This window comes from Labeo rohita, chromosome 9, assembly GCF_022985175.1.
Source record: "Labeo rohita strain BAU-BD-2019 chromosome 9, IGBB_LRoh.1.0, whole genome shotgun sequence".
NCBI lineage: Eukaryota > Metazoa > Chordata > Actinopteri > Cypriniformes > Cyprinidae > Labeo > Labeo rohita.
Genome location: NC_066877.1, coordinates 1,876,548 through 1,903,298, shown reverse-complemented (window position 1 = coordinate 1,903,298; position 26,751 = coordinate 1,876,548). Strand labels below are relative to the sequence as shown.

The 26,751-nt window shown below is 36.0% G+C and overlaps 1 protein-coding gene across 3 annotated transcripts in view; it reads right to left on the bottom strand.

Annotated features, from left to right (window-relative positions):
- kalrna (kalirin RhoGEF kinase a) overlaps positions 1-26,751 on the bottom strand; it is a 211,187-nt gene that overhangs the window by 8,171 nt on the left and 176,265 nt on the right. Inside the window, exons 35-55 of one of the 3 annotated variants that reach the window (XM_051120073.1) lie at positions 21,912-22,177; positions 19,585-19,728; positions 18,435-18,530; positions 15,410-15,525; positions 13,227-13,293; positions 12,777-12,880; positions 12,627-12,696; positions 12,455-12,541; positions 11,821-11,913; positions 11,653-11,703; positions 11,427-11,504; positions 10,530-10,715; positions 9,612-9,783; positions 9,312-9,532; positions 7,683-7,939; positions 4,400-4,535; positions 3,494-3,556; positions 2,835-2,862; positions 2,466-2,628; positions 155-276; positions 1-70 (exon numbers count right to left, since the gene is read on the bottom strand). The exon at positions 1-70 is cut by the window's left edge and continues 62 nt beyond it. In XM_051120073.1, the coding sequence (XP_050976030.1) occupies positions 1-70; positions 155-276; positions 2,466-2,628; positions 2,835-2,862; positions 3,494-3,556; positions 4,400-4,535; positions 7,683-7,939; positions 9,312-9,532; positions 9,612-9,783; positions 10,530-10,715; positions 11,427-11,504; positions 11,653-11,703; positions 11,821-11,913; positions 12,455-12,541; positions 12,627-12,696; positions 12,777-12,880; positions 13,227-13,293; positions 15,410-15,525; positions 18,435-18,530; positions 19,585-19,728; positions 21,912-22,177 (2,590 nt within the window). The remainder of the gene's footprint in view (positions 71-154; positions 277-2,465; positions 2,629-2,834; positions 2,863-3,493; positions 3,557-4,399; positions 4,536-7,682; positions 7,940-9,311; positions 9,533-9,611; positions 9,784-10,529; positions 10,716-11,426; positions 11,505-11,652; positions 11,704-11,820; positions 11,914-12,454; positions 12,542-12,626; positions 12,697-12,776; positions 12,881-13,226; positions 13,294-15,409; positions 15,526-18,434; positions 18,531-19,584; positions 19,729-21,911; positions 22,178-26,751) is intronic. The other 2 variants (XM_051120074.1, XM_051120075.1) reach the window with 2 other exon arrangements.

Sequence of the window (26,751 nt, the reverse complement as noted above, 5' to 3'; positions counted from 1 at the left end):
AGCCAATGGACAATCACTGCGGTGCTGCTGGCTTCCTGTGCCACAGGTCGAGCAGGGGCTGCTGGGATACCTGCACCAGACAGCATGTGGATATTAAAACATGTGGAAAGATAAGTTGAATACTTCCCATCTTTATTCATCTGTTTCTTTTTACCTTGTACTTTAATTGATGCAGATGAGGAGGCAGTGCCATGATCGTTCACAGCCACACACGTGTAGATGCCAGTATCCTGAGGCATCAGATTACAGATCTTCAACACTATATCACCCGATTCCCTGAAGGTGAACAGGCACGGCAGACACAGAGAGCAACAAATGACACAATGATCATTGTATTAATCTTCAATATAGCAATTATAAACTGACCAAAATTAACTCAAAGATCTAAGACTTTTTCTATGTACACAAAAGGCCTATTTCTCTCAAATATTGTTCACAAATCTGTCTAAATCTGTGTTAGTGAGCACTTCTCCTTTGCCGAGATAATCCATCCACCTCACAGGTGTGGCATATCAAGATGCTGATTAGACAGCATGATTATTGTACAGGTGTGCTTTAGGCTGGCCACAATAAAAGGCCACTCTAAAATGTCGCAAGTTTTGAGGGAGCGTGCAATTGGCATGCTGACTGCAGGAATGTCTACCAGAGCTGTTGTCGTGGATTGAGTGGCCCATGGTGGCGGTGGGGTTATGGTATGGGCAGGCTTATGTTATGGACAACAAACACAGGTGCATTTTATTGATGGCATTTTGAATGCACAGAGATACCGTGACGAGATCCTGAGGCCCATTGTTGTGCCATTCATCCACGACCATCACCTCATGTTGCAGCATGATAATGCACGGCCCCATGTTGCAAAGATCTGTACACAATTCCTGGAAGCTGAAAACATCCCAGTTTTTGCATGGCCAGCATACTCACAACCTGATCAACTCTATGCGAAAGAGATTTGTTGCACTGCGTGAGGCAAATGGTGGTCACACCAGATACTGACTGATTTTCGTTTTTTGTTTTTAAAGTAACATTAAGTAACATTATTTAAAAACTGTATTTTGTGTTTACCTAGGTTGCCTTTATGTTAGACTTTGTTTTCATTTCTGAAGCAATTTTTCTTTTTAGCATTGGGTGGAGGTTGAAAAATTACAAAACATGTTTTGTTTATACAGTGCATTTGTATAGGTGGGTTGAGAGCCACAGTCAATGGCCCAGTGGCAAAGAAAAATACCCTGAGAAATCATGGGACAGTTACATAACAATGAGACATATGAGGTTACATGGGTTCAGTTTTCCCACAACACATATTCAGAAGACATGATCTGAACTTAAATGTAAAACATTTCTTTGTTCCTTAACACTTCTTCTTGAAGTTAAGCAGTCTCTTATACTCAAATATTTTACTGCAGTATTGCAATATACAGTTTTATGCGAAAGTTTAGGAACGCCTTGCAGAATCTGTAAAACTGTGAATAATTTTAACAAAATAAGAGGAGATAATACAAAATGCATGTTATTTTTTAATTAGTACTGTTCTGAGTAAGATATTTTAAACTCAACACAACTATTAAAAAAGGTTCAAACATTCACTGATGCCCCAGAAGGAAACAGGATGCATTAAAGCAAGGGTTGAGAAAACTTTTGAACAGAATGATGTTGTCCAAATTTTCTTATTTTATTGATTTTTTTTTTTTTTCCATTTAGTATTTCCTGTTTGGAAGCTACAGAAGATACCTGCATGTTTCCTAAAAGACAAATGAAGTACAATTTACCTTGATCTTTAAATTCAAAAATTTTCCCCCAGCTCTTAATGCATTGTGTTTCTTTCTGGAGCACCAGTGAATGTTTGAATATTTTTTAATAGTTGTGGTTGGGTCCCTCAATTTTCCTCAGTGTGAAAAGATGGATCTCAAAACCATATAGTCACTGCTGGAAAGGGTTCAAATATGCAAATGATGCTGGAAACACAGTAGTAAGAACCAAGGGTGCCCAAACGTTTGAAAGAGGGTTATTTTATTAATTTTAGCTATTTTTTGGTCTTGTGGACTATATGTAAACAACTTTTATGTAAAATATCCTACTCAGGACAGTACTAAATAAAAAGTAACATGCATTTTGTATGATCTCTCCTATTTTGTTACACTTATTCACATTTTCACAGATTCTGCAAGGGGTTCCCAAACTTTTGCATAAAACTGTACACTCAGAAATAAATGTATAAATTCTATCTCTAGGGCATTCCTTTTCAAAAGGTACAAATATGTATAATTTGGGTACTAATATGTAAACTTTAGGTTGGTGCTAATATCCACAGTTTAGGGGTCAATAAGTACAAAGGAGAACTTTTTGAAAAGGCACCATCCCAGTGAGAGTTTCTATGAGTGTAGAGTTTCAACATTTCACTACAGGACAGACTGTATCTGAATCACTAGTGATCATAGTCTGTGTTGTGACTGATTGTGGATTAGTACCTGATATTGATAGTGAATCGATTATTGTTGACCAGCAGACTTTGATCAGGTCCTTTTAGGGTGATTGTGGGTTTGGGTCGAGCGCAGACTTTACAGCAGAGAACCACCGTCTCCCCCAGAGCACACGTCACATCTGCTAGAGGGGTCAGGAACTCTGGAGCCACTGTATGTGTGTATATACAGCACAAAATCACTCTTATGGACATTGATTTTTTATTTTCTCTTTCATCTCACTTCATTCATTGGAAATATTTAGTTCGATTTCTGAAACAAGCTAAAGGTGATGTATGTATGATCACTCAACAATATATACTAGTAGAAAATACAGGCAAACTGAAGATCACAACATCTGTACATTAATAAACTCACCCTCTTGGATGAAATTAGGGTTCAGTAACTGTAAAACAGACAGAGGAGTGTTACAGGTGCAACCTTTAAGCATTCTAGACTATCAGAGACATAAAGCACCGGCTATTTCTACACACAAAAAGGAGGGCTTTTTATGTTGTCATTTCTGCACAAGCCAACAGAGGGCAGTACTATTGCATGACATGATAGACACTGGCTGTATTTGAAAAGACACACAACTTGTACTATTTTTTTTTCCAATGTAAAGATATGGAAGAATGGTAAGTGTAATATATTAGTATGCTATTTCGATTTTGTCCACTGTGTGTTATCAGAACATCATCATATAATATCAACCAAAAATATATATATTTTTATTTGATTGCCAACACATAATATGGTGGCTGTCCAAGCTTAAGTTAAAAGTTTATAGTTACATTTATCATCCTTGGTGTGGAAAACCCTTTATGCTAATGGCTCCACACAATTAGTTCAAATAACTTACCAACAACTTAAAATGGTCACATAAAAAGGTTCAGATATTTCTTTAGATTAGAGCTTAAAAATGCTATTTACGATTAAATTCAGTTTATTATAAAATAATAATAAAAATAATTTTTTTTTTTTTTTTTTTTGGGAGGGGTGGTTTGGGCAGCATGCATTGAGATCAGTATCTCTACCTCCATACTAGTTTTGGGGTCTAGTTCATCCTCACAATCAGACTCATCTGAGCTGCGGGAATCCTGTGGTTTGGGTTGAGAGAGAACAATGTTACACAAATACAATACAGGAATACAAAGGGACGCAGAACTCCAGGCCAAAATGACAGGAATATAACAATCCTTGTGTTTTGAAATTAATTAATTATTAGTAGGGCTGTCAAACGATTAGTCACGATTAATCGCATACAAAATAAAAGTTTGAGTTTGCATATCTGTGTGTGCTGTGTATAATTATGGTTACATAACAATGCATATATTTAAGAGAAATATGTTATGTATGTACATAATATGTTTATTTATATATAATATAAATTATATAAAAATTATAATAAATACATATACACTTGTAAATATTTCTTAATTATATGCATAAATGTGTTTGTATTAACATATACATAATAATTACACACAGTACACACACATATATTAGGCAAATTCAAACTTTTATTTTGTATGCAATTAATTGCGATTAATCGTTTGACAGCCCTAATTATTAGTGTCATTAATCACAAAATAAGATGGCTACAAATAGAGAAAATTTAATTTTTATACTGTAGTGTTTTACCAAAGCAAAATAAAGTTTGTTTATTTATTTAAATACATTTGACTAATTCTTTGAGATTATTAAAATATAAAGACTGAAATATTGGAGTAAAAAAAATTAAAAACAAACAAACCCTACCCAACATTCAACGTTTCAATATAAAATACATAAAAAACATTAATATTTGAAACAATGTTTGTGGCTGTCAGTGTCATGCTGTCATTAGACAAACGCAAGTGGGGTGAGTGATGTGTTGAGTGTTTATTTCCACACAGGTGAGGATGCAGCCCACACACACACACCCTCATCTTCCTACTCACTTTTACAGTGACTTTGCTGCTTAGAATTTCCTTTGGCTTACGCAGTCCATTCTCAACTTTAATGTCACTTTTGAGGGGCGCACTGTCCTTCTCTGCACGCTTGCGAGCGCGAAGCGTGTTCCACGAGAGAGATTTCCTGTTGTGTCAAAACATGAAGTTATCAAACCCACACACGCTGGTGGAAATGCAAATCAAACAGCGAGGAAAAGCAACTTAAACCTTTATGAAAATTAACCATGGTTTTACTACAAAAAAAAACAACAAAAAAAAACATGGTTACTATAGTTAAACCATTGTAACCACAAATTAACCATGGTCTTGCTACACTAACCACAGTGTAACCATGGTATTTGTAGTAAAACTGCGGTTATACAAATGGTAATGAATGCACAAAAAAAAACATGGTTATTAAACTTTTTTACTATAATTAAACCATGGCTAATTTTCATAAGGGAAGTGGTTGAGGGGAAAAAATAATTTCAAGAGGGAAATAGGGAACTCCACAAAAAGAAAAAGCAAAACACTCGATACTGTTTTTAACATTAGCAAAATGTATAGAGTAACCATCATCCAGTTTCATTTACAGAGACCTCAGAAAGTACAAATACAGTGCCTTGTGAAAGTATTCATACCCCTTAATATTTTTTTTTTCCCACGTTTTGTCTTTTCCCCACATCAATCCATACACCATAATGCCAAAGCACAAAACAGGTTTGTAACAACTTTGCAAATTTATTAGATATAAAAAAAACCCTGAAATGATTCCATTGCATAAGTATTCATACCCTTTTCTGGGACAGTTGAAATTTAGCTCAGGAGCACTCATATCGCTTGAAGATGTTACTACACTTCGAGTGAAGTTAACCTGTGGCAAATTCAATTGAATGGGCATGATTTAGAAAGGCAAACACCTCTCAATAAAACGTCTAGTAGCTGAAAATGCATATCCGAGCAAAAACCAAGCCATGAGGTCAAAAAACTGCCTGTTGAGCTCAGAGACAGGATCGCATCAAAGCACAGATCTGGAAAAGAGTTCAGAAAAACAATTCTGCTGCACTGAAGTTTTCACAGAAGCATGTAGTCTCCATTACCCTTAATGAAAGAGGTCTGAAACAATCAGGACTCTTCCTAGAGCTGGCCTCCTGGCCAAACTCAGCAATTGATGGAGAATGACTTTAGTTAGACTGATGACCAAGAAACTGATAGTCACTCTAGTTGAGCTCCCTGATCATATATGCAGATGGAAGAAATTAAAGAAGGACAAACATCACTGCAACACTCCACCAATCTGGGCTTTATGGCGGTGTGGCCAAACTCAATCCTCTCCTCACTAAAGCAGGGACTGAGGGACTCGTCAGAGTAGAAGGAAACTTCAACACAGCAAAATATAGAGATAGCCTTAATGAAAACCCAGTCCAGAGCATTCAGAACCTCAGACTGGGCAGAAGGTTCACCTTCCAACAGGACAATGACCCTAAGCACACAGCAAGAGTGGCTTGTAGACAACTCTGTGAATGTCCTTGAGTGACCCAGCCATAGCCTTGGCCTGAATCCATTCAAACATTTCTGAAGAAACCTGAAAATGTCTGCCAGCCCTCATCCAAGCTGACAGAGTTTGAGAGGTGAAGAGGTGAGGAGAAGAATGGCAGATAATTGCCAAATGCTGTTGTGCAAAACTTGTGGCATCACACCCAAAAAGACTTGAAGCTGTAAAGGTGCTTTAACTGAGTACTGAGTTAAGGGTATGAATACTTATGCAATGTACTTATTTCAGATTTATTTTTTAATACATTTGCAAAGTTGTCACAAATCTGTTTTGTATTTTGTCATTATGGTATATGGAGTATAGACTGATGTGTGGAAAAAAAGTAATTTAAAGCAGTTTAACATAAAACGTGAAAACAGTGAAGGGGTATGAATACTTTCGTAAGGCACTGTACTTTAATCAACATATAAAACTGATTTCTGAAGAATCACATGACACTGAAGACTGGAGCTTTGCTATCTCAAGAAAATATTACATTTTAAACTATATTACTATAGTGAACTTTAACTTGTAATAATAATAATAATAATAATAATAATTCACAATTTTACCACTTTAATTATATTTTGATCAAATAAATGCAGCCTTGATTTGCATAAGATGCTCCTTTAAAAAAAAACACTTATAGATTCCAAAATTTAGAATGGTAGTGTACGCATGTAAATCTATTAATCTATACATCCTTACACCATGGTGGACACAGGTTTGTGTGAGAGAAGCAGTCAGTCATATCATTCACAGCAAACACTGTTTCACACACAAACCTTTACTGTCAAGGACTGGAGAGGTTAGTACAAACACAAAATAAGTGTTCTACACACTACAGTAAAAAAATATAACAAATTAAAGAAATAAATCCAAATAAAGTGCACCACTTCTACACTGTAAACAAAATGAATTTCTTCAATGCAGTGACTATTACCATTTACTTGGAATTATTCATTGTGAAAATATTAAAAAATAAAACAATGTGTTTGACCGTCATGTTAAGTCATGCGCATGTCAAAATTTTATTTTACATATTTAATATAATACATTTAAAATCATTAGTTACACTACAACATTGCAACTGTAGTTCTATTGCACAAACCTGACTTCATTAATAAAGGTTCACTTAAATAGTGCAAAAAGCTCTTTACAGGAATGTGCTACAAACAGTAAACAAACAAACAGTATTTACAGTAAATGGCCAACATGTGATCCTGTAGAAGAAACAAAAGAAAAAAAAAAATCTATACAAAAATACAATTAAAACAAAGACACAACCTATAAAAAATTGCCATAGACAACAGTATTATGTTCTCCATCAGGAGAAACAGGCCAAATTTTTCAGAAGGCCTTTCTTTCACTTTTTTTCTTTCTTTTCACACACACACAAAAACAAAACAAAAATTATATCAACAAAAACAAAGAAACAATAAAAACAGGGTGTTAGGAACTGAAATAAGTGTCCAGACGTGTCCATTTTCCACACTGATGTAAGATTCTTCACAAATCCTCAGTCTACAAAACAACAACGATGCGGCTTTGCTAAAGTCCTTTCAACAATTATCTGTCTTTTTAACTTTTAGCCAAGGAAAAAAAAAAGGCTCAAGAAGAAAATGAAAACTTCCTGTGCAAAAGGGTCCAAAACATCCGGGTTAGTTCCAACAGAATGGGGTGGGGGGGTGTTCAAAAACGGGCGTGCAGTCTTAAACAATCCAATCAGAGCTCCAGTTAGTGTTGATTGACACTTACTTGATGTTTGAGTCAGCAGTAGTGTCTATGAGGGGTTTAGTGAGGGGGCCCAGGACGTGTCCCGGCACCCAGCCCTCTGCGGCCGGCGACTGGCTGTTAGCGGGTCGGTACACCAGGTACATGTTCTGCTGGTTAGTGGCCAGTATCTGCACCGTCTCACCCTGTGTGACGCAGATCTCGTTCTCTTTCAGTGCATTATAGTCCTGAGTCACCATCAAGGAGGACGACGTACCGTTACAGCCCACACCGTCAAACTGCTGTAGGAAATACACATGCCGCATGCAGAGAGACAATACACACACACAAACAAACAAAAATATATGGTTAATATATCCAAACCTTAAACTTCAGTAGTCAAGACACAAAGGATCTAGGATAGGTCTAGGATATGAAGTTGTGTATAGCATATGCTACATTTTCAGTTGCACTTTATTTTACAGTACATGCACTTACAGTGTACTTACCTAATAAAGTACTGGGTAATATAAGGTAACTACATATGTTTAGGGTTAGTACCTAGTTATTTCCCTTTATTGTAACTAAGCAGTATGTACATGCAGAACAGGACTGTAAAATAAAGTGCTATACCAAATTCCAAGTGCATCCATGCTCTTATTTTATTCATAATAAGATGGCAGTGAAGCACAAAGGAAATAGGTTATATAAAACTAGAAATTGTAATTCTTAAACATGGAAAAAATCCCATGTGCATGTAGGTTTCTCGAGGCCACAAACAAGTTTTTTTTTATTATTATTTTTTATTTTAGGGACTCTGTATGTTGTCATTTCAAGAAAATCAAATGTACAAATGACTGTACTATATACAAAATATAAAGCTGAAAATAATGCTCTGAACTATTTATATTATATTATATTATATTATAGATTTATATTATATTTGGTCTGAAAATTTACTGAGAGGTTTGGAAAAGTATGGAATTTTGGAATGGAAAATGTGTAGGAACCCTGAGAAAGGTAGCAAGGACATTGTTAAAATAGTCCATGTGACATCAGTGGTTCAACCAATTTTATGAAGCTATGATAATACTATTTTATCAATGTCCTTACTACCTTTCTGAGTCTTGAATGTGTTAGTTGCATTGCTGTCTACGCAGGGTCAGAAAAATCTTTGATAAGTAATGACAGAATTTTCCGTTTTTGGTGAACTAACCCTTTAGGTGCCACACCCACATCTCAACATCCAATCAACACCTGATGCATAGAAACAAGTCCTCACCCTGCATTTGTTCTTTTTCAATAACTGTTACACTCAGATGTGTGTCACAATCCCGAAAGAATAGCTTTTTGACAACACATGCTTGTTAACGGGAATCAGTATAATGGAGGCTTATTACAGAGGGCTTGTTTTAAGAATCCGGTTAGGTAAGCTGTCAAAATTGGTCAATAGATTGTAACAGTTCCTCAATATTATTTTGGAATACGATCATAACTACAGGTGGGGTAGTCTATGAATTAACCACCGCCCGAAAATCATGGATGAGTCACTCAAATATTCTCGTACAGACACCACCCTAAGAAAAACAACATCATTCAAGTATGGATTTCTATGAGCCACCATAAACTGTAGCATGCAGATGTTTAATGTTTGCAGAGGTACTGTGTCCTCACCTTGTGGTATCTGTCTGAGTCGTGGCATGGACCACCGTTGGAGGTAGTTAGCTTTACTGGGGTGGAGCTCCGTCCAGACAGAGAGGGTTTCTCTGCCCCGAGTGACACAGTGGAGCTGGGCCTGCTGTTGGACTGACCTATTCGCCCACTGCTGGAGGAGGTTCGGGTCAAAGACTGAGACCCGCTGCGCTCCTTATGATACTCGATGGGAGACTGCAGAGCTGTAGACAGATGCACCGATGTTTTCAATAGCTCAACAAAAGGAGAGTTTATTATATTCATGTCGACGTGACATCTTACCTGACAAGAAGTTGTTCTGTAAGTCTAGTAGCTCGGTGATATGCTGAACCCAGACCTGTTTAATGTCCGTGTTTGCCGCTTGAAGGGTAAAACGCTCGGCTGACCCGCGACATGACAGCACAAACTTACATGGATCATTTTCAACATGCTCTTCCAGTCCAAGGAAGCTCACCTGTACACACACACACACACACACACACACGTCAGTATCACGCATGGTTTCTAGTTACTGACTAGCAGCCGCAGTTGTGAGTTTCAGAAATCCCAAAAAGTAAATCCCAAAGTGTGCTTCAGTTTTTAATGCAAACACGTAGTGTATGTGAACAGCCAACACACAGACTTTTTTGTCTATGAAACAGCTTTGTAAGCTTTAAAACCTTTTATGTTAAACCAGTGATTCTGAGTGTGTATCAAACTGTTAAAGTGATTTCAGTAAGTTAAGGTTTTGTTAACTTGAAATTGCTTTAAAACTGTTAAAAATTTCAATGGTTCTCTCTGTGAACCCATGAACCAGTGTCTATATTTTTCATAGTTTGTTTTACAGACACTTCATTTTTAATGGTATTAGATGACTTGATAATTGTATTTAATAGATTACACTTTCAAAAAAACATTTGCAATGCTTTGTAACAGGTGTTTTTATGCATGTTTGAGTTGGGTTTTATTGCATTTACAGGCATCACCAGCAGGTGGCACTTTGAGCTTTGAATCAGAGAATCATTTTGCAAAGTAATTAGTTAAACTGATTTAAAGTTTCAAAAAAGAATTTAATTTCTGTCATCAATAGGCAGTGTTGCCGCCAAATAAACCTCAAGGCACGTGTGAGTGTACAAAAATCTGTATGCATAAAAAAATGAAATATACTTTGGGCTTATAACAACAGTGACCATGCACCATGACTAACAGTGGTGTGGTTACCTTGATGCTCTTTTTAAACTGGTATCCTGGCGTGGATGAGCCTTTGCGTAAAAGCTCGCTGAAGATGACGATCTGTTCGAACAGGAAGACCCTGCGCTCCTTACTGCGGGACAGAACGCCAGAGTCCTGCTCTGTCACAAAGAACGTCTCCTGCTGCAAGAGCTTCCCCTGACTCGTCAACTTCCCCTGAGGTACACAACCACACAAACTCATCAGTCTGACATAGTGAATGTCTAATGGAACTCACTTGCTCTGATATATTCAAGTGAATATGCCACCAATTGTGTAGAAGTCTTGATTTGTGTTAAAATGCAAAATTTAAGGATAAGATTAAAGATAATTCATGTTGTTCCAGACCCATGAGATAATCTTCTAAACACAAATTAGGATATTTTTATTTAACCTGAGAGATTTCTGTTCCTCCACTAAAAAAAGTTAATTCCACCAAAAGTTTAAAAAAATTTCAAGCTTTAAAAAATTCATAAAGAGATACTTATGAATTGGTTAAAGGGACCAGGTTACTTTGTATGATTAACAGATTAAGATTTAGGCTTTTATTCACATATAAACACTGATCAATGCACATGCATTCAATATAGTAAATGGAATCTCAACCATACTTGTATGATCCTTGAGAACAAACCTTGTTGTTTTTCGTGCTTGCATGTTACGAGTAATATATGTGAGCTTCCATTTATAATATTTGATGAGCTCTTTGTATGTTTCAAATCTTGACAGAAAGAGGCAGAATTTTTCATTTGTTGTTTCTAAGATTAAGGAAGGGCTTCACCCCTTAAACATGGTAAAATCACCATAACCTTTCACAATGTCTTTTCAGTACACTGAAATGAAACTTGGTGAAGCAGAATATGTAAAGTGAAGCTATTTTCAGTTTACCTCAAATCCTTGCAGTCTTCCCAGGTTCATCATGTCATTGCACAGCTTGGGCACTTGGGACATTAGGTCTACTGCTTTCTATCACAGAAAAAAAACAATAAAAACTTGTATGACCTCTGGGCATGAATTACAAGCTGCTTCAATAAAAATCTAAAACACATTATCCTCAGTTTATGATTCACCATTTTTATTACAAGAGGCAAGTGCACTTTGGGTTCATTTTTACCTCTATATCCTGACAATCCAGCCCTGCTTTTGCGCTGTATTTCAGGAAGTCCTTAAGCAATAAAAAAAATGTTAAGAAGTTAAATATATAAGAAATTATATACATCTTAAAAACATTATTAATTATTAATATAAGCCTACAGCCTCAATGGCTTCTTTTCTACTGTACCTTTAATAAAAGTTGGTATTTAGTAATTCTCTGAATGGGTTTAATGAGATAATCACTGATGCCCAGTCTTGAGTTGACGTCTTGCTGAATCCCCTGTGACCCAAAACAGACATGAATATAAACTTGCAATGATCATTTTTTATTTTAGAGTGATTTAAGAGTTCTAAAACCGAAATTTGAAAACTTCTGATTGTCTGTCTGGGACATAAAATGGCAAACTGATCAGGAAAACTCATGTACACACCAGTCCAGTTTTACAGCCATGTTTTTTTTTTTTTTTTTTTTTTGTAGATTCCAATTAAAGACGTTGGTAGTTAAGTGTCAGTCACCATAGCGTAGTTTGTTTACAGCTTTATAGCTTGTACATAATTTGTATAGCTTTTTTACTTTTGCTGACTTTTTTACTTTTGTATTTAGACTACAAAATTCATTAAAGTGGCATTCATTTGTGAAGATTCTCCTCTTGACTTTTGTCGGACACAAGGTTTATTTACTCCAATAATCTAAAAGCCAATGGAAAAAGTCCAGCTGGGTCTTAGTGGAGGGAAGCAGAGTAACGTTAACTTCGGGGTTGGTCTACAAAAATATGTAATCACTGCAGCACTCTATTGCAGAAATGTAAAGTGCATCTTACCTCGAAGAATGAATCATATTCTGCAACAATGAATTCAGATTTGGGTTTGTTCTGGCAGTAAACCACATACATGTGTAGTCTTCTCTCCTACACACACAGAAACAGGAAATACTTGATGAGCAATGCCTTTACGCAGCTAACACATCAGACCTGATGTCAATCACATACTCACATGTTTACTGAACAGCCCAGGCAGTTTTTCATGATCTTCAAGACATTTTTCCATTTCACCAACAAAAAAACTTCAGACAGTGACAGAAACATTAAATTAGTTTCATTTTAGTCATTTTACAATAGAGAATAAAGAATCTGAGGTGCTTACTCTTTGTGCCAGTCGTAGATTTGGTGAATATTTCCAAAGACGATCTTATCTTTTCCTTTCATGTCATCAGGAACTCCTTTCTCCTCTATTCTCTTCATAAACCCCTTCAGATAAAAATAAAATATATATGCACATGAGTCACCACAAGTTCATAAAGGCAACAATTCACATGTCTGTCCACAGCAGCTTTAAATGATGATAAATGAACACTAGGATCATAGCACATTCACACTGAGCAAATAGTGATGTAATGAAAATGCAAATGAGTAATGACACAGCCAGTGATGCCAAACGAGAAAGATGCAAATGGCTTTGATCTAAAGACAGAAGACAAATGAAGAAGGACAGAGTAACACTAGAGTGTTTTAAGACAGCATTTTCCCTCTAAAGCCAAAATATGCTTTTAGCCAAAGAATTATGTTATACTGTCAGGATGTCAGCTATTCTCACCTCAACCACGATACCCAAATCTTTCACATAGTCTTTTTCTGTCTGGATTAATTCATTCACAACAAACCTACAATAGAACAAACATAAAAAAAAAGTTATTAAAAGACTTTTGAATAGGCACAAAAGGACTAATCTATTAAAACTGTATCAGGTTTAACAACGTCACACTTCCATTTAAAAGGATAGTTCACCAAAAAATGAAAATACTGCATGATTTACTCAATCTAAGCCATATTAGGTGTATATGACTTTCTTTTTAAACAAATACAATCTTATTAAAAAATGTTGTGGCTCTTCCAAGCTATATAATGGCAGTGAATGACTACTGTGCTTTTGAAGCAAAATAAAGTGCATCCATCCATCATTTAAAAAAAGTACTCCTCATGGCTCCTCATGGGGGGTTAAAAGAGAAGTCCACTTCCACAACAAAGATTTACAGATAGTGTACTCACCCCCTTGTCATCCAAGATGCTCATGTCTTTCTTTCTTTAGTCGTAAAGAAATTATGTTTTTTGAGGAAAACATTTCAGCATTTTTCTCGATATAACGGACTTTTATGGTGCCCCAAGTTGGAACTTCCAAAATGTAGTTTAAATGCAGCTTCAAACGATCCCAAATGCGGTTGTAAATGATCCCAGGTGAGGAACAATCGGTTGTTTTCATAAAAAATAATACAATTTATTAATCTCAAACGCTCGTCTTGTCTTACTCTCCGTTTTTTTTCCGGTTCATGACAGTTAGGGTATGTCGAAAAACTCCCATCTCTGGGTCAGAACTTCTGCAGCGACGTAGGATGATTTTGAAGTGATTTTTTTAAGTTGAGGAAGAAAATACGACATACCCTAACTGTCTTAAGCCAGAATACACAGAGTTCAGGCAGAGCAAGACAAGATGAGCAACTGAGATTAAAAAGTATTTAAATTGTATTTTTTTTAATGAAAATAACCGATCGTTTCAAACTCAGGGCACCATATCAGTCCATTATATGGAGAAAAATGCTGAAATGTTTTCCTCAAAAAACAAAAATTTACAACATTTCTTTACGACTGAAGAAAGAAAGACATGAACATATTGAATGACAAGGGGGTGAGTACATTATCTGTAAATTGTTGTTCTGGAAGTGGACTTCTTTAACCACTCGGAGCTATGGGGAGTACTCTATATGATGGATGGATGCACTTTATTTTGCTTCAGAATCTCATCCCCCATTCACTGCAATTATAAAGCTGAAGAGCCGGGATGTTTTTTAATATAACTCTGATTGTATTCATCTGAAAGTAGAAAGTCATATACACATATAAGATGGCTTGAGGGTAAAATCAGAGTAAATCATAGAATAATTTTTGGGTGAACTATCCCTTTAAGGGTGTTGCAGAGTGAAAGAAAAATTCAAATAAAAAGGCCAAATGCCTATAAAGATAAGCTTTTCCATAAATATCTTTAATCTTTAATGAGAGGCATATCGTTCAGTGAGATAAACTTCTCAATACTGGCTGCTACATGAACATGGAATTAATTCCAGATTTAGTGGCTTTAAAAGAATCAATTGAATTTTACCAGATGTAACAAGATTTTTTTCTTTTGCCACACCACAAACACTCTGAGTTAGGTCTGCACAATTCTCAATCTTTTGACAATATCTCAATATTTATGTGCTCGCTCTGAAATGGCTTGGAATGGTGCTTCATTTATTTTTTCAAAAAAGTATTTGATACAGAATCATTTTTTCAACTAAAAAGCAATGCATGTAAAATTTAAATGCAGTAAAAATCTATATAATAACCAATATGTTTTCCACACTAGCTTCCACTAAATAAATAATACATACATAAATAATTATTCATTTCTATATTTCATATTAATAATATTGATTTATGCATTTCAAATAATATAAACTAAATATATATTTACAAAAATAAATAAATAAATAAATAAATACATAAATAAAGGTAAAATGCAATGCAGGGAGATCTGTGCACACTCTGAGCCTGGGAGCCAAACTATATAAATATACTTTATGAATAGTAAATAAATAAATCGGGTTCTCCTACATTGCATTGGCAGCAGGGATTAACCCCCACAAACAATCAGTGATTTAGTCACTATGACCTTAAAACAGACCTGAAATGTTTGTGGAATTTACTCCCAGACCAACCCAAACAAGTGAAGAGCATGTGTCTTACATTCGTCCACGCAGCGCTTTGGCTTTCTGCTCGAGTTCAGGGTTTCTGGGTGGTGCTGGGCTCTGCTCTGCTGGGTTCACTGAGCTGAATCCTGGGTATGAGCCTGGCTCCAGTGTCTAGAGAAACAGAGACGAAACAAACACAAATACAAGAGACTCCAGTCAGTATTTGGAAGGGCCAGGCCTAATGTGGGAGAACAAACACAGCAATTGAATGGTTTATGTGTGACACGGCTCTAAACTGCAGTAAACACCATCAAAGCTGCTCAGAAAATACAAAGGGGAGAAAAGCGTCACTCCGGGCCACGGAGTGAGCCATAATATCCAGCAAGTTTGGAAGGATTTTATGACTTTAATACCACAAAAGGCCTACAAGATATGACAGTTAAGGATGAACTCAATGCATGAATGCATATGCTTGCAGACCTATGAAAGTAAACAGCTGTCTTTATAATTCATGTCTTACTGGACATGATTCATCAAATAACTAAATAAATATAAACATATCTAACCCTTCATTTCAGGTCTTGAAGGTTCTACCAATAAGCTGATGAACTGAATCAAGTGTGTTTAATTAGGAAGAGTTATGTGTAACGTGAGCTTCCAGGAACAGAGTTGGGAAACACTGTATACCCTCCATCAAACTTTACATGACATCCGAACCACAGAGCATTCAAGTTTAGTACACTTATAGATCCTAAACTCGATTTAGGGTGAAAATGCGAATTAAGACACAGGCATAGACTACATTAGACTCTTATGTGATCAATGAAAAATAACATTGTTACTTCATGTTTACAGATGTTGTCACTATACTAGATTTTTCATATTATACTATGATAGATATTACTAGATACTAAGATTTTTTTTCTCCGTATGAATGGCTCCAAAATAGGTACCAGATCTTATTCCAGAGGTAGGATACAATGGGACTAAAGGCACGCCTCAAGATAAAATGTGCCGTTCACTGTGCCTAAAATGTATGACTGCAGAAAAAATATATGTGTTTTGTATTGAACACCCAGACACGGGGTAAAAGGCTCACCAGCATGGGGCAAAAGGCACACAGTATTGATATAAAGACTTTAGCTAAACAAGTTAATACTTGTGCAAAACAAATACTTTAGCAAAATTTATACTATTTTCTGCTTCTTTTGAAAAATAAAAGAATTAATTTTGTTCAATTAACACAGTCATTAAAATATGTTAACATAAAAAATATATATTTTTTTAAATTACAGAAACAAAATCATTTTAAAAAGTAACGAGATCCCATAATAATGTACAGTAGTAACAAACATATGATATTTTATTACATGATTAATATTTTGTTTTTAAATATGATGGTTTCATGGTGATTATCTCTAAGATGGATATTTACCATCTGAATCTAACAATGTTGTGTCAACAAATGGAAAAGTCAGCCACCTATTAATTATCATGTTAATTATTGTGCCACTGAGACCCAACAGCAGGGGCGCTTTTTACCCCAAATACCATACTGTCACATATTCTTTTATTATTTAAAAACTGTTGCTTTAATTATCTTAAAACTGAAAATCATTAAGAACACATTTGTCTCAAAATATATGCATCTATTTTAGTGATTCTCACTTGCAACTTAAATCTACATTTTAAAAAACATCAAATATTAGATCAAGCAAGCAAAGAATCAACTTTGCGCTGTAGCCAACAATTGCATCAAGGATCACACAAATTTGCATGTACATCTTAATATCAAATATTTTAGAAAGTGTTACGCCACACCACTAGTGGTTTAGAGGAAAATAATATCAAAGGTGCCTTTCACCCCGAGGCACCTTTAGCCCCGTTGTACCCTAGTGGATCCAAATTCTTGTGGCACAAATTGAACACAAATAAAACAATTCATGTACAATACAAATTTTACAAGGAGTCAATGGCATTTGTGGCATAAGGTGACCACAAAAATATACAATTACATATAAACCTCAATGTAAATGAGGTCAATTTATCAGGTCAATGTATAGGTGTTTTTAAAAGCAGTTAAATTAAATCTATTGATGAAACCACATAGAGTTCCATGACAATGAAGTTACAAAATCAGACATAGCCTAACTTCACACAGAAAAGGTAACATTAAATGTACTGGCTCCATTTATTTTCATTGTAATTCTGTGTCAAGTGGAAAATAATTGAGAATATTCCTTGAACGTCAAATATAGCGTAACTATAAAATGATCTTATAATTTAAATGTTGATAGCGTAGCATGTCTCTTGATCCAGTAAAATCCCAGTGTGAATGCAGAGGAGATGTGGCCTTCTGACTGAGCCTGATTTTTCCACAGGTCTTTTTTTTCTCCAATTTTGTCACAGATGGAGTTTTGGTTCCTTGCCACTGTCGCCTTTGCCTTGCTTAGTTGGCAATATTTCATTTCTGGCAATATTGTTGACTTTATTGCACAGATACTGTTTAAACTGAACTGAGCTGGATGATGACATCACTAAATCAATGAATCAAATGAAAAATTGAGTGTTTACTATTGTCCTCTTGCATCATCAACATGCTATTTTTCACTATGACAAACTGTATTATATAAAGCCCCATATAAATAAACCTGACTTGACTTGAATGCTTAGGACACGTGTTTTAGAATCTGTCAGATAATAGATGCATGCAGCAGCTTTAATGGAAAATGAATCTTTAAATAGAGCAAGCTGTTGGACAATGAACAGATACATGCTCTTAAACGAACACAATGACAACACTACACAGCACAGATTATGTTGACATTCAACACAAATCCTAACAGGTTTGTCTACACCTATAAATGAGGTCAAGTGTACAGTAATATTGAAAGAATAAACAGAGACACGTGCATGTGAGACTATTGCAGAAAATCTCAGTAGTGCAATAGATGCTTAAGGGTTAGTGATTGTCTCGAAGCAATAGAAAACAGAAAGGAAAAGAGGAAAACCAGGATGTTAGCTGATCAAACCTTCCTGTTTGTGCCAGGAGAGGAGATCGGGTTTAGTGGCGCACTTACCATTTTAGTTTTGACCAGTTTTTCTATAGCACTGACAAGCTCAGCAGCACTGGGGACATCAGCCGAGCTCTGCCGTGAAGCCAGCAGCACAGACGACTACATGACAGCAGGTCAGGAGGAGAGAGACATTAGCAGGAGGAAAGAACACACAGGCAGATCAGAACAGCAAGTGCTCAGGATGCTGGATTAGCAGTTTATTAAGCTTTGGTATGGGGAGAAGAGAAGCAAAGGCCAAGCCAAGAACATGTCAAACATTTCACCTCCAAATCCAAAGAAAAATGACTAATTATAGTCTGCATAAAGAAAAGAAGGACTACTTTTAACACCATGCCAAACTGCGCATAGTGACATGTCTTTCACAAAAATTTCTTATTAAATTCTCATTATCGTATCAGGTAAAAATATCTTATGCATGATATTTATACTTCATGACTGTATTTGTTGTATACACTACTAACAGCATTTATTTGAAATCAAAATCTTAAATTTCTTTACTGTCACTGTTACTGTCATTCTTGCTAAATAAAAGTATTAATTTCTTTCAAAATACAGTAAAAGGATTTTTTTTACTATATTATTGTACAAAGAATTTTTTAATTTAATGGGAAAGGTGCTTAATTTTCATATAATCAAAGTAACAACGAATAATAATAATGTCACAATGCAAATAATGATGGTCTTTAAAACAGTCTTCAATTTCTTTATGAAACATGTTTTACTTTCGATTTGAGGGAAATAAGGTCATGTTCTTTTTGAGACTCATCCTGTCAGAGAGCATTGGTTTGTAAACGCATTGCAACTGCAATCGCAAGCCACAGTGTGTAAAAGAGCCAGAGTTGAGCGGAACAGTAAAAGTTTCACAACTACATAATTTAAGATTCATTGCAACAATAGGGTGGATTTGTGGTTAGTTCAATGTGAGACAAGGAGCCTCCACCCCAGCAGTTACTGGTGACGTTGACATTAGGGAGGAAAAACAGTGTTAGTAAAGCCACTGTGTGTTTGTGTAGGTTTGAGGGAGGCAGGTGGAGATAGTTATGAACACATGATGAGTGACACAGTATGTTTTTAATAAATCTCCCTCCACATTAATAACCCTGCTGACCCCTGATTCTTCTCATGCTCCTCCCTCTCTGTTGTGTGTGTGTACCTTTTCTTCCTGAGCAGACGGGTCTTTGATGATCTCCATTGGTGGAGGGAGGGGAGTGTGTGACTCATCCTCAGGCTCTTCCTCTCCTCCGCTGTGCATTCCTGATGAAGATTTGGAGAGTGTTCCCTCTTCTTTACGCACTCTCTGTAAACACAAGAACAAGTCAATCAGCAAACTCTCAATGCATGTTACAGCTGTGTTATTTCAGTTCTATAAACACGCCTGTGACTACAAAATAGATCATTCCGTTGTGAAAAAGAATTGCATGTGCTTTATTGCATAAACTTAACACCTGACTTATTAACTACTGATAAGCAGCAAATTAGTAGTTTACTGAGGCAAAAGTCATAGTTAATGGTTTGTTAATAGCGAGAATTGGAACATAAAATAAAGCGTGACCTAGTAGGTTATTTTATACAACATATCAGTTAACATTTTGAATGTACTAAATTGCAACTTTATTATTACAAATGTAGAAATACAAATATATTCGGTAACACTTTTGTACAGAGAACAATTGTCACTGTTAACTAGTTACATATTGGCTGTTTATTAGTACCTATAAAGCACCTATTCTGCATGACCATATTCTACATCCCAGATCTTACCAATAACTGAACTTAACAACCACCTTACTAACTACTAATAAGCAGCGGATTAGGAGTTTATTGAGGTAGTTGAGGTAGTTTATTGAGGTAGTTTATTGAGCAAACCATTAACCATAGTTAATGGTTTGCTAATAGCAAGAACTGGACCTTAAAATAAACTGTGACCATACATTTAAATGCATGATGTTCATTTTAACAGAAATTACATTATAGTTTAGCTGACCATAAATGCTTGTCAGTACATTCAGAAATATGTGCTGTTATGAAATTACATACAAAAATGTACTTAAGTCCTACTTGTTGGACAAAATTGATCAAAAAAGTTCAACTAATTGCAATGAATATAAATTAAAACTACAATTCAAAAATATAATATATTTTTTTCTTTGAAATGTATTACTTCTGTAATAAGCACTTTTTGTTTTTAAATGTATGCAAAAATGTTTCACTTGTTTTTAGAAACATCTTTCAATGTCAAACAGCCATAACTGTCACTAAAACCTCAAACTACTACTTTTGGTGATTATTAATCATCATAGAAAATTATGAAAAATGCCATAAAAATCCTCAGAATATGCATTTTGGCACAGTTTTGCATGGGTAAGCACCTCAAAATCCATTTTATTTATCTAGTTTATAGAACAATTATTTATAATTATATTGTTTTTTTTATATATTTGTCTTTAATGATATTACTGAAGACAATAAACAACAAATTACAGTGATATTAATCACACGTATGCCTAACAAAATTTTTTACCTGTGATAAAATCAACCTAACACACAGCCTCATATGGTTTATTGCTTTATTATTTGGCTTCTAGTGTACTAGTTTCAATGCTCAGAATTTATTGTTGAAGAATTTGTTCTGAAAGACAGCAGACATGGTTAATACGGGCCATTGTGGTGGGGTTCACATACCCTGCTTCAGAAATACAGAGGCTCTTTTGTACAAGCACATTATATGGCGCACAGCTTTAAAAAGTCAGGCTAATCATCACCCTCCGATCTGAACGGCTGCTGCCGGGGCCTTAGCAGCCCTTTAATACGCCATTTATACAGCCCACAGAACAAGAGGCCTCCTTTTCTCTGTTTGACCATGATTGCATAAAAAAAGTAGTGGTGGAGAATGAAGGAACGGTTATAAAACTCTGACGTAAAAACTGCTGTCCACCGTCACCACATGCTGTTAGACAAGCGTGAAATATCATCAACAAACCTTGCTTTGGGAACCTTATGACAATGTGAAAATATGGTGATTTAACTCAGTCTGTCCTGCCTTCACTGATAAAAAAAAAGTTAAGTAACAGTAGTCCCAAGCTATTAATTATGAATAAGTGTGTAGCTGAAACCATTATAAATTCTAATTTCTGTTGTTTTCTACTAAAAGACTACTAAAACGGTATGACAATCTTTTTTTTTCTTTTTTTACTGAAGATATTTGTGGAGTCTTCGTTGCTGAATTAACAAAAGAGTGAAGAAAAAATGTTGTGCCATGACCATGTATGGAACAAAAACCTTGAATTATGGTTTTGTGGACATATACCACAGTAATAATGGTACTGTTTGAAATATTATGGATTACCATAAAAATAAGGTAATAATTCAGGGCCACAGTATTACCATTTAATTCAATCAAATGGATGTAAGTTTTTTTTTTTCGTCAGAGTAATGTGAAAAACCATTAACTTTCATAGTACATTGACAAATGTGCTATACCTCCTCCAGGGTGTCATCCTGTAGTTCAGGCGGCCCCAGATCGATGCTCTTACGTCCATCACGCTTCTGCTTTTGTTTGCTAGGGATCTTCTTTATGTTGCTGCCGTGACTGAGGCGGCGAACGGGGCTGGTTAACCATTTCTTCAGTGTATTCCCAGAACGCTTGGGTCCAGGGGAGCTGCTCTGCAGGGAGTTCAGGGACGCCTGCGGCTGCAGTGTGGTCACGGACTCTGTCTTCCCCTCTGGGCCGCTAACCGCATAGTTTTCTGTAGGACAAAGAACAGAGAGAAGGGTAAATGAAAGGAAAGTTCATGATGAAGGTGATGATCAGGCCTAAAATTATTTTTAAGGAACATTCCAGGTTAACTACAACTTCATGCCGCATCATGGGCATTAGCAAATGAAATTGAAAAGACTAGTTGGGGAAAATAGGATTCACAAAAAAACACTCCACCCATCCAACCAATGGCCAGAAAAACAGGCAGTCCCACCCCAACCTCACACCTCTGGTTGACACAATTGTTGGAATACTCAAACAAACAGAACAATGTTTTGAAAGAACCAAAAAGCCACAGTGTTTATGCTTTTCCAGACCTTACAGACTATAGACAGCATTTGTGGCATGTTGTTTATCACCATATTCCACAGTCTCACCCCTCAGATTGTTAAAAAGAAAATACAAACAGAAAATATTTTTACAATAATAAACTTACAATGGAAATCTAACAAAGCACTTCTATAAATTTGTAGTAAACATGTTTATTACTTGAGTTATAAAGTTTTATTTAATTGAATTAACCCTAAACTAGTGAATTATTGGTTTCCTCCCATTCCCATTCAACATATAGTCAGGCATCAAAAGGGGACATCCAATGTAGCTCTGCAGTTGGCGAGAACCAATTTCCGATGATCAATCCTCAATCTTCTGACACCAGACTACCAAAATTCTCCTGTGCATCATCTAAATCTTTGGTCTCTTGGAGTATGTACTCCTCTGGTTTGAGTCCTACCTTACAGGCAGATCATTTAGGGATATGTTGGAAAGCAGGGGTGTTTAAGTCACAAACTTTTCAGAGCGGTGACACAGGGTTTGATCATTGGCCCCTTTCTTCTCAGTATACACATTGACACTGAGACCAATCATCCAGGTTCTATTAATTTTGTGGTATTCAAAGGCAGAGATGTACTCACAGAGTATAACTGGACAGGTTAATCTGTTTAAAAGGAAATTAAAGTGAGGAATCAAAGTAATCCAACAAATAAAGATTTAAGCAATATCACCAATAGATGGACCTAAGGGCAATACCTAGACTGAATCTTTCAATCTGATCATGATTTTGTTGTAACATTTGTGTGACCTCTGACATAAAAACAGTATTGTAGTACAGGAAGAATCAGCAAATCCGAATATTTCAAATCGAACACCAGCCCAACATTATGGACCAACTCCTGCTTACAGCGAAGCACATATTACAATTCACTGGAAATAATGACAAACATTTTTAGATAATAACTAAGACCATCCCCATACCAAGACAGTACTGCTATTCTCTTCAGGTGCAACACTATACACACATTTGTCCAAGTTATTGATCGGCTGAAACGCAAACCACACACCTAACATGAAGTCAATATTCTTGTGGTGTAGAAGAAGCTCAAACAGACATTACCCACACTACTAAAGCACACTATATCTAACTCTTTGACACTGTATGCTGTATCATTTAAAATGATTTGTAGACTACTGTGACATTAATAAAAAGCCTGTCCCACTGTGTGTCATACAGAGTGTACATGGTCAAATACTGTTGATCAATGAATTACAAATAGTTAGAAATTAAATAACATTTAAGTAAATATCAAGTTTTTTTTAAATAAAAAAAAGCATCACTAAAAGCATCACTCTGTCTTGCGTTTAACGGCCTGATTTATGATAAGATCATCATGTATCAGCACCAGCATAAGAACTTGTTCTTCGAATGCCCATTGTGTTGATGACATCTGTGTGTTGAGAACGGCCTTTAATAGCTGACTCATTAGAGGAAGTGACCTTGTGAGAGTTGATCATAAAGCTTGTTATGAAAACACTGTGAATCTCTACTACACTACACTGATTCTGCAGAAATCACAGCCCTCTCAACTGAGCATTGAGCTGTCAGAGTCCTGAAACAGAACAAACGCAGCTCTTCACACATGCTGTACACAGTGTTCTGCGTTTGTCGCACCAGGCTCGATGCAACACGTGTGAGCCATTTATGAGAACGCAGGAGTGTGCCCGTCTGCTGTTTGATGGAGTGCATCCCGTCAAGTGCTGTAGTGCTTTTTGAAGAGCGAACCTGCGTAATACACAGACTCACTGACGACAAACGTGCAGTCTTGTGAGTGTGTGATTCTGTGTGGAGTAAAGAGAGGCTTTAATGAGAGCAGTCATTAAGCACTGCCCTTTACACACACACACTTCTCCTGCCGCTGCCTCAGTAACCGAGAGACAGACAGAGAGAGCTCTTTGTTCTTTTAAGTGGTCACATCACATTTCCACAGAAAGCAGCATCTGGATCATATGACTACTTTTACTACAAAGTAAAACTAACTCACAGGAACTCCCATTGACACATATTAGAGTCCTGCTCTTGAAAAGCTCCCACAAGAAAAGTTGCAGAACTGAACAACGGAAGTTAACATGCATAAATATGCAAAAGTTGCATAGAAAGTTCAAACGCTCACTGATGCTCCAGAAGGAAAAACAACGCATTAACAGCCGGTTGTGAAAACCTTTGAACAGATGAAGATGTGTATATTTTTCTTATTTTCCCCAAATATATATATTTTTTCCATTTAGTACTGAAAATAATTACATGTTTCCCAGAAGACAAAATAAGTTACATTTACCCCAATTTTCAAATTCAAAAAGTTTTCACCCCCCAGCTCCTAATGCATTGTGCTTCCTTCTGAAGCATCAGTAAGTATAAAATGTGGCATGTGAGGGATATTTCACAAATTATTTAAAAATCTCAGTAAATGTCAAAAAGTCCTTTTGCACTGTTTTTCATTTCCATAAAACATTTTCTTTAACAAAACCAAACTGACTTTTACAGTAGGCTACTAATCATACTACTACTACATACTACTAATTGAAGCCACAAAAAAACAAAAAAAACAAACTAACACTTTTAATCAGCGCTATTGAAAGAACTCTCTAGCTGACTGCAGACACGTTTATTAACCACCAATTGTGACATCACTTCCTTCATGCTCTGTTCTGCTACTCACTGGCATATTGAAACACATTCCAAAGGATCTATGCTGTAAAAATACCACACATGACTTCTTTTGAGGAGTTTTGTGGCATAGCAACTCCTCTGACAGGCACAAAGAGAAAAAAAAACCCAAACCCAACAATATTTAAACAAGTCACACTAAAATAGTAATGTCACTTTTCTTCATTTTTGCAATAACTTTTAATCAGCTGTGTTTTACTGATCTTGTACTGGATCTTTGAAGTAATTTGTCCCCAAGGTCACACAGGTGTCTTATCAGAGGAACCGCAGATAACCTTTAGTTTTACTACCCTTCGACTAACACTACGTCCAGTGTCCAGATACCACATAAAAACCTGTGTTTGCACTATTTTCTTTATCCACCTGATATTTCCTGTAAGAGTGGGCAGCCATTTGTAAATTTTATGGGTCTGGCTTCTCGTTTCATCCGCGTCCAGCTATTTTTAGCCCTACAAAACAGCTTGTTTTGCTTGTGGATATTGCAAATAGTTGTCTTACCATATTATTTTAATGTATTATCTTAATTATGATCACACTGGTTTGTAGTGCAGAGAGTTTCACCGTTTCACCTGCATTTTGTTATTCTTATCATTATTTCCCTACAGTGGCTAATGAGTCTCGGCTTACATAGGCTTACTTCTGTGTTAAAGAATAAGGTGGATAATGAATGTTTTAACCCGTTTTGAGATTTTACATCTAAGTGTGTCCTGAATGTGCAAATACTTTGTGTTAAAATTTAAAAAAAAAGACACGGTGGCCTTATTGAACACAGTTCACATGAGTCAGAGTTCCCGGCGCTGTTGTGAAAGAGTGACTGATACTCCCATTTCATACTCCTCATACTTCTTATAAAAACACTGAAAGTAATGATGTCATTGCCATTAATTTGAGAATGTAAATGTAAAACCAACAAGCTACCATTTAGAAGCAAATGCTCTTGACAAGAGCATTTGTACCAGGCTTTGCTCTCAACAACCGCTATAAAACTAGTAGTTCTGCTTCTGGATGCTGACTGTGGTTTTAGCTTTGCTTTCCAGCACTTCAGCCACACAAAATGCACTATACAGTATCTTAACAGAATATGATATGATATGAAACACCTGTGAGACCAACTATTAACCTTACTGTTAATCTTACATGTCAGGGATTGTACTTTCTAGCAAATAGGTGAAACTTAATTTACTTACAAACAAAAGCTTTTTTTATAGTTGAAGTATGTATTTTTTTTCTCAGTTTAAATAAGACAGTTATAAGAAATGACACTTCACTTCAGCTTTTAGGTTTCACTTTAGATTCAAGGCCCTCATATATGAAAAGTATGTACCATCCATTCATAAATTCCTTCATCTGTGGAACTCAATGTGGCGCCTCCCACACAACTTCCTGACACACAGAGGTGCGACTGAGAGAATAGTTTAGTCTTCATTTAAGCAAACAGGCAGATGTGTCGTCTTTTATCTGCTGTTGAGTCTTTGCACTGACATTCCTTGCTGTCAAAAGAAACCCAGACAGGCATGTTTTAAAGCGTGTGGCATTTTTCCAGATACCTCACACAATCAGAT